The following is an 8998-nucleotide window of genomic DNA, read 5'->3' as shown; positions in this document are numbered from 1 at the left end:
ATATAAATGTAAACCGCACCAAATAAAAAAAAAATAAATAAATAAAAATTAAAGTCCACAGGACCAAACAAATGAATCAAAGGACTTTCCTGTTGGGAATACCTCCGAAAAGATGTCAACAAAGGAAGACTTATTCATCCAACCTTACATGTTGGAACCAGAGTCAGAGTCTGATCCTGAGCCAGAGGAGAATGATGATGATGATGAAATTGTAGTTAGTAAGTCCAGACTTGATTTGTCAGGTCTGTCACAAATACTGTGATGCAATAGTTCAGAAAACGTCATGAAAAACAGAGAAAACTGAACAGGTTGATGAATACAACCCAAACCAAATACTGGAAAGTTATTGCAGCAACGGGAGAAGTTAAAATTTTCTACATAACAAAATGTATTTAATGGCTAAAAAAGTGGATTTTGCACGATATATCCCCTTTTAAATTGAACTTTCAGAAAATAAAACATCCATAATCTTTACCAACTTGTTCTTTTTGGGTCGCAGGGAGCAGGCGTCTGTTGTCAGCAGTCACTGTGAAATGGTTGGACAAGTCAAAAATCCATCACAAGACCACGTAAAGACAAACAAAACCACCACTCCCACTTTCTCTCACACCTAGAGACGGTGCTAGAATTATCAGTGAACTTATTTTTGCCTGTTTTTGGTCTGTGGGAGGAAACATACTTGAAGAAAATCCACATGTGCACAGAAAGAACATGCAAAAACTCTGAAGCCCCTGGCCAGGAGGCAATCCTGCAACCTGCTTGATCCACTATGCTTCCCTCAGAAATTAATAATTGGATTTATATCAATAAAGTTGCTAACAATTACCATCAACCATATACCAATATTCAAGATGACAACCACAAATAATCAACCTAACAAACACAATCATCAAGTCATTATGCCTCCCTTCAAGAAATCTTAAACTTTTCTTTTTTTAAGCTGTACTACATTAATTTTATTTAAAAAAAACGAGTACAGAAGCACACACGCGCAAAAAAATAGAAGAAGCAACAACCCGTTACAGCATTTTGTGAATTTATTATAAACACGATTTTTACTGCAAGCATTCAAAAAGGGCTGCTTCAAAACATCATCGCAACATATTTTCACCTCATGTAGTTTTACACATACAGATGCACGAACAAAACAGCACAGTGTTGAACAGGGACGTCCCAGATGTGTGACGCTATTTTTCCATCAAAAGCTAAATATATCTGTAGAAACAATGTTTTTCTTAAAATCCTTTTTTTTTTTTTACATAAAAATCTTCTCTGGGTGAAAAATAGAGCTATACATTCGTGTTTTTTAATATCACGTTAAACTTTTTCAAACAGACATACATTAAAATACATATATAAACCAACATCTTAAAAAGAGTTTCACTTTCAAAACTCTACTGGCAAGATAAAAAAAATAAGTGTTTTAAATCATTTAAAAGACATTTAGTGTTTTAATAATTTTCTTACAGGAACTTTCTAACCATTTTCCCCCCATTGGTGTTCAACTGCGATGTCTCATCAGCATGTAAATGGCTCATTGCACAACAGACATAATCACTAGGAACAACATTGCATTGATTTGCAGAGACCCTTCCCTCAAAGGGGAGATATGAACTCATAAAACCTGGTAAGGCCATAAATCTCCTCAATGGGTCAAAGTTTGGGGTTTTTCTCTTTTAATTTGCCATCTGTCTGTACATAAACAGGATGCAACAAGCAGCTTTTTAAAAAAGAGGTAAAGAGTGATCAAAACAGAAAGGTGTAGTAGTACCACATAAATTCTAGAATCATTTTCATTCTTTCTGAAGCTGAATGAAGAGTCCAATCTTTCAAACAAATCGCTTTGGTAATTCAAAATTGGAGTGTTACCTCAGAAGAAAATGAAAAACAAAATGCAAATTGAGTGATGGCAAAGTATCATCTTTGCAACCAACAGTGTTTGTTTTTTTAATTCCTGATTTTTGTTTCAGTCCCCATGCCTAAAGCACGCCTCTAGCAGTGTCCTCCAGCTGCTGCTTGAGCTTCTGCAGCATTTAGTAAGTGGGCAGAGGGAATATAGAGGTGTCCACGTAACCGCCGGCTGCCCTTTCGTCCAGGATTTGTGTGGCAGGGTGAACGTAGGCTGGAGTTTTCTGTAGGGCGGCGGCGATGGAAGCCGTGTAGCCGCTGTCGACCGGTTCGCTCATCTGTTGGTCCTCATAAGAGCAAATGTCCATCTCTTTATCAGAACCCTTTCTCTGGAGCAGCAGCAGCCCGTTGTCATTATTCACCCCTTTCACCTTGCTGTAGTCCTCCGTGTGGCGCCTTTCAGGACCGCCCTGTTCTGGATCTGAAGACACAGGGTGGAGTAGCACCATGTTATCATTTTTGACTCTCTGGACTTCAACGTACTCAGTGGACCGAACTGAGGCTAACCGGAAGCCAGCAGGGGCTTCTTTATTGGCATTATTGATATCACTGTAATCCTGGAGGTATTGATGGGTCCCTGTCTGGTGATGGAGAGCATGAGGTTGAGTGTTGCCAAAGCTAAACTCCTGATAGTTTGATCCGAGGACCGGTTTGTGGCCAGGAGGAGAAAAGTGAGAGGATAAAGGGCCTGGGGGGAACAGGCAGTCAGGTGAGTCTGGTTGGTCCAGTTGGTGAGAATATGTCAGGTATTTTTCCTCCGAGGACTCCTCCGGCCTTTTTAAATCTCTCTCTGTTTGACCGCCCTGCTGAGTTGACTGCTGTCCCATGGTTTTGTCTTCTTCGCTCTTATCCACGAGCAGGGTGTGGCTGTCGCAGCTGCCCCGGCCGGAGTCGCAGTCGGAAGTGGAAGTCTCGGATTGATAGCTGCTTTTGTGTGGAACTTTGCTTTCCTCCGGCATCAGCTCTTGCTCCTCTGGAACATACACCTCTAAGTACTCCACGAGCAAGTCCTCATAGTTAGTTGTGGTTGGAGGGAAATCAGACCCTACTAGAGAGCTGAAGACGTCCCTGGACTTCCCGTTCTGCAAAACGAAAAGTTTTAGAGAAGAAATGATGCAAAGGCTTGCACCTTTCCTGATTTCATGCACAGCCCAATTCAAAACGTTGAAATACTGTTTCTTACCTTGAGGAGCTGTTTATCAAATCCTTTGATTTTAGGTCCAGGGACCGGGGGCAGAATGAATCGCTTCAGGCTGCAGATAAAAAAAGGTAGAAACAAATAAATTAAAAATCAACTTTCCGCTTTTTTCCTGGTATACTGTAAAAAAGTACAGATTCAAAGCACGTGTAAGCCTGAGTACAGTTCTGTTGTTGCCAAAACTAAAAAGAGTTCAGTGACTAAACAAAAAATAAAAGAAGCAATTTACAAATCATTTGACTTATTTATAAACTCGACAGAAAATGTAAGAACATTTATTATTTCTTTGTTGTAACATTGCTTCTTGGCAATAAATATAATGTAAAGTCTGTTAATTTCTGTTTTCAATGAGGCCACATTTGTAAGGAACATGCATTTGTGGGATGTGTAGCAGAGCTGAGTATGTGGGTTGCACACATGAGCATTTTGCCAAATCTTCTCTGCCAAACAGCTCATTCTGCTGTTGCTATTGACACTTGTTTTGAGTTTCTGGTACTCCCTGCTAATCAGGTTCCTGATATAAAATTTACTGCCAAGAATTGTTGTTACAACAAATTAATTTACCAAATGCAAAGTTCCTTAGTTTTTGTGCTAAGTATACCAGAACATGTGAGGGTGTGGTGTGTAAAGATAAAAGGATGAAGACCGAGACTCAAAAGCTGAATGTAATTTAAAACAAATTGTTAAAAAAAAAAACGTTAAAGCCTGACGAGGGCAGCATGACAAAACACAAAGATGGCTACAATGAGGAGCATGCAGGGATCGAACAAGACAAACTGATGAATGAACGAGGAGCAGGAGCATACATAGGCTGGGATAAATGATTACTACTGTAAACAGCTGAGTCTAATAAATATGAGGAGCAGGTGCAAGAGGCAGGCTAAAGGTGAGAACGGCTGAGGGAGCAATGGTCACTAAAACAGGAAGACAACTGAAAATAAAGGGATCTCAAAATAAGGAAGCAGGGAAAAAACAACACAATAATAAATAAACTGAAACAAAAACAGCAAACAAGCTCTACAAAACCATAGCTCATGCCATAGAAATATGTGCCGACATGGATATTAAAACTAATGCAAATAACTATACTATTTAGGAGTATAGCTTAAAGTATAGCTTTCGGTACAGGATATCATATTTTTGCTTTATTCTCAGCACTTGAAGGCAGCATTTAAAGATTTTGGGAGAAACTGTAGAAAGGCTTGAAAACTGAAAGGATGTGATTTCAGGCACTCAGTCAGCCCTGCAATAACCCCAGCAGTGACTCTGTGCTAAAGGGCCCTGCAGTCGACTAGAAAAAGACTTCTGACAATTGTTATACTGACAGGTGTGACAATAGATCTAAAAGTGGAAGCAGTCTGGTGCGAATTAGTGGCTTGATGACGTATTAGTGCAGCGGTTCTCAGGATTTTATTTTATTTCTTATCATCCCTTGAAAAAATCAGACTGGTGTGTGTGACCCCTATCATAAACGTGTGTGTGCATGTACACTTTGGGACTTATTTACGTTCTTCGGTCAATTAACATCAACTCACATTTGTTTCTTCATGCAACAAGCCAGGTTGCATAAGCCTAACCTAAAAAAGGTTTTGTGGTTCAGATAAAAATAAAGACTATTTGCAGGTTCAACTTGACCAAACCCTAGATTGTGATGAACTAAGTGCTAAAACCAAGGAGCAAGAACACAAAGAGCAGCAAAAAATTTTAGTGCTGCAAAAATTATGCTGAGATTCAAGGTAAGGTTGAATTTGACAGAACTTAATCTGCCATTTTAGACTCAGTTTGTAGTGAAATGCAAAATGCAAAGATTAGAAATTGGCAAAGACGGCCTATTTAAATCCGTTCTCTGTCAAGTCGTGTGCACTGCAAGGAAAACTCTCTTAAATGTAAATGCAAAAACTCCCTTTTCTCTAGTGTTTTCAGATACTAATCCACCCTTCATGCAACATTTTACACTAAAACTTGATTATATAGATGTGCAAATAGTAATTTTCTTGCTTTAGTTTGAGTAAGAACTAAGTTTGTGTCATGATCTTTTGTTAATTTTGTGTTAAATATTTTGTGGTTTATTGGGTTTCTTCTGTGTTTAGTTTGACTTGTTTGAGTTAAATCGCCCCTTCGTGGCATCATTTCATCTGTCCTCAGTTATTTGTCAGGTATTTGGTGTTTCTCCAGTGTGTCTGCAACCAGTCAGCAACAGCTCAGGTGCCTCCTCAGCCCTGAATTCAGTTTATCTTTTGAACGCCTCAATTCATTCTACTTTCTGGTTTCAAGCCTCCTGCGACCGTGACAATTCGACTTTTTCAGTTTTTCATCACTGGTGCTCACATATTACCAGAGGTTACAAAGGCTGTTTTTTTTTTCCAACCATATGGCAACCTTTAGAAGTGATTGTCACAACCTCCTCGGATGACCTATATTCCATATTAAGAATCACCGAATTAGCGCACAGAGCATGATCATGTCTATGACGGCAGCAGAACTACTGAACAGTACTGAGACATTGCATTAGAAAGGTTTGATTGGTCTTACGTGTGGCTGTTCATGTGTATGACCCAGATGAGGATGATTAAGATGAAAACAGAAAAAATCAAGATGAGGATCCACATGGACTTTTCTTGATGGAAGTCTGAAAGAAAAAAATAGAAGCAAAACAATGTCTGAAAAATTACCCAGCCATCCTTGAAAATAAATAAATAAATAAATAAATAAATAAATAAATAAATAAATAAATAAATAAAAACATCCCATTTCTAAATGTGTTTATACACATTCTCTCTGGTATTTCAACTTTGAACTTGTTTGTATGGTTAACTAAGTATATAGAACACAAATGGGGAGTACGACAAGCATGGCTGTGTTTGTTCATTTAAATTAAACCCATCAGCAGTTCTGAAGATGAATAAGTAAAGATGTCTTTTTGGGCTACATAAACAAATATCGCTTTGATCTCTGACCAGAAACGTTCCAAAACCTATTTTACTCTTTGATTCAGCAAAACTCTACTTGAAGAAAAGCTTCAACATGAACAGTAAAATCCCGAATCAGTCATTTTTTTGACGAAGACTTTTTCTCTCATAAAAGTGACAGTATTGGTGGATTTCTTACAGTCGGGCACTTCGATGCAGGCTGAGTCACTCCATTCGCTCCAGAAGCCGTGATCTGGCCTACAGCGCACCTGAACCAGGTAAGTTCCACCTGAGCGGAGGCTGTAAATATTGAAAACTCTCTGTTGGCCTGCTGGGTGTTCCTGGAAAGTAAAACAAACGTAACATAAAAATCAATCAGTTCATGAAGCTTGGTTAAACGTGTGAGCGTGGCATTTGTGATGAGTCAGCTCTTAACATGCAAATTCTTATTTTTATTTATTTTTTAACGTTTGAACCAGTCAGGCCACTCCACTACTTACCTCCCATTCATCGTCACCCTCCATCTTGATTCGGAGCTCATAGATGAGAGTGATCCAACCAGAGCGGGTGTCAGCTTTGTGTGGGGGCTCCCAGGACACCCGGAGGTAGGGCAAGCTTTTGTCCCAAGTAGTATTCACCGTCACCTTCTCTGGAGGGTTGGGCTTGACTGAGAGCGAAGCAAAGAGAAAAGTGAATCACAAGAAGAAAGGACTCAAAAACGAACAAAGAATCAACTTTAGTAACAAATAAAAAGGAAAAATGAGACTGAGTGTCCTCTGGTGTATTACAGCAGAACAAAAGACACCTCCAGTGGAGGAACACTGACACTACAGCCGTGACCTTTGAAACATTTGCTGACGTACGCGCAACGTCACGGCTGAGATAGGTGGAGAATGTTTAGACTTTAAGTTTTTATTTGGAGACGTAAATGGCCATGTTGAGGTAAGACAAGAAAACAGATACTACAAAGGCCTGATATGCAGTGACTGTTAGAGACAAAGTGTAAGAGGTGCAACATAAAGATAAGCAACCTCAAGGCCAAGGTGGATTATTCAGTAGCTATACCATGACACTCCTGTATGAGCAACATAACTGGATGAGCCAGTTCTCTTTAGCAGTTGTAGTTTACATGACTGAGACATGACTGTTTCAATTGTTTTACATTTCTTGTTTGTGAGACTCAAATAAAGGCATTTTAGGTACCAAAAGATAACATTATACTAATTTAATGTGTATAGTTCCCTCAAAAGTAGAAAATAGTTATTTAAAAACTAACGCTAAGCTCTGAGAGTGTTGGCAGCAGGCCAGGCTCATATAACTTCCAGTTTTGACCTAATAATATTTAAATAATACTTAATTCTTTATTGTCAGGTCAGTTTGTTTAACTTCCATGTAGCTCATAGCTGATGTGTTTCATGAACTGTAACATTGTCAGGTTGATAAAACGGCAACCTTCAGTCAGCAGATACAATCAGGAGGAGGCAGGGAACTAAAAACTGCAGCGGTAAAAAAAAAGCCACTGTAACTTGGTGTGACACAAAGCACACATGTGACCTGAGTGCCTCTCACCTATGTACACAACATCGATGTCGACCGGGTCGGAAAAGGTTCTTCCCCGAGCGTTGGTGGCCACAACAGTGATGTTGTAGTTGACCCAAATGGACGTGTCGTTCTTGTTGAAGAAGCAGGAGTTCTTCCCGCCCGTGCGGTAATCGGGACACTCGTGCACAGTGTCAGAACTGTGAAAAGAGGAAGGAGAACGGCCTGTTAATCTGGGTGTGTTTGCATGCTATGATGTTACAAAACACTCTGTTTTCTTCATGCTACAATTTTTTAAACTGTGCGTGATTAAATAGGAAAGAGAGGAGAAACAGGATGATTCAGAAACACATGAATGAATGAATGAATGAATGAATGAATGAATGAATGAATGAATGAATGAATGAATGAATGAATGAATGAATGAACGAGGACCATATTTACTTCTGCGCAGCAAGCAGAAATGGGGGAAGAGAAGAAAAACAATCAGAACCATTACCTGCAACAAAAGAAATAGGTGGACGACCATTGTGCTGAAAACATAACACCTGTGTAATTTCCTTCCTGTTCTCTGCACACCCAACAAGCTTTCGTCTCACCTCCTCGATCGCTGTTACTTTGTAATTTTAGCCCCTTTTGTTTGAATTCAAGAACATTTTATTCTCATTCTGAATACATATAAACCACACAGCTTCTAGCTGAAGTGAGTGCAAAACAAATACAAAGGCAGGATGTTACAAAGGACAGATAAAGCCACATTGTGCCTCCAACCTGCAGTATAACAAAATGTTATTTCTGTTAAAAAAATCATAGCAAAGAAATGAAATGTATTCAGTGCCTGACTGAGATAAGATTTGGATTCACAAAAGGCAAAAAATACCTAAAGCTGTTTTATCATAACAAGACATTAAAATAGTTTTGCTGACATGGTGTGTACTTAGCAACCACTGCAGGTTTAGACTCTTTTAGACCTGGAGTGGTTAAATAGACCCATCTTTGAGTGTTTGTTTAGGACAGACGGAGTCATGCCGTCGTTAATGGAGCAGCAGCTGGTACCTATTTCTCGGAGGTGGGGAACCTGTCCAGTTACTCCTGAATAAAAAGTGGAGAAATAGTGTGATTGCTACATGTTTTTCCTCTCATTCCACAGCTATGTTCTTTGTTGTTAAGCCAAATAAATGTGACCCGTCATATCGAAATGAGGATTAAGTCAAATTTGGTCAAAATGACCTAATTACATTTTCAAATTTTTGGCTTTAAAAGCTACGTTTTGATACATGGATCATTCTGATATCATAAGCTTATCTGGAGATATGTCTTAATTTGTCTTGTTGATTAAGATAATACACTAATATTTGGTCGAATACCAATTTTCTGAAAATTTATTGAATCATTTTTATGTCATTATTAAGACGAAACCTCAAATAGTATTTGTATATTGAGA

General features: G+C 38.9%; 1 protein-coding gene across 1 annotated transcript in view; it reads right to left on the bottom strand.

The window, feature by feature from the left end:
• Window positions 1–1019: 1019 nt before the first annotated feature.
• prlra (prolactin receptor a) overlaps window positions 1020–8998 on the bottom strand; it is a 33207-nt gene continuing 25228 nt past the window's right edge. The window contains exons 4-9 of the mRNA XM_014009316.1: window positions 7585–7754; window positions 6516–6682; window positions 6215–6356; window positions 5639–5735; window positions 3092–3161; window positions 1020–2990 (exon numbers count right to left, since the gene is read on the bottom strand). Coding sequence (XP_013864770.1) covers window positions 2034–2990; window positions 3092–3161; window positions 5639–5735; window positions 6215–6356; window positions 6516–6682; window positions 7585–7754 — 1603 coding nt within the window. The 3' untranslated portion in view covers window positions 1020–2033. The remainder of the gene's footprint in view (window positions 2991–3091; window positions 3162–5638; window positions 5736–6214; window positions 6357–6515; window positions 6683–7584; window positions 7755–8998) is intronic.

Source organism: Austrofundulus limnaeus, unplaced genomic scaffold (assembly GCF_001266775.1).
Source record: "Austrofundulus limnaeus strain Quisiro unplaced genomic scaffold, Austrofundulus_limnaeus-1.0 Scaffold57, whole genome shotgun sequence".
Taxonomy (NCBI): domain Eukaryota; kingdom Metazoa; phylum Chordata; class Actinopteri; order Cyprinodontiformes; family Rivulidae; genus Austrofundulus; species Austrofundulus limnaeus.
Note: the sequence above shows the minus strand (reverse complement) of the source record. Positions and strands in the feature narration are given on the sequence as shown.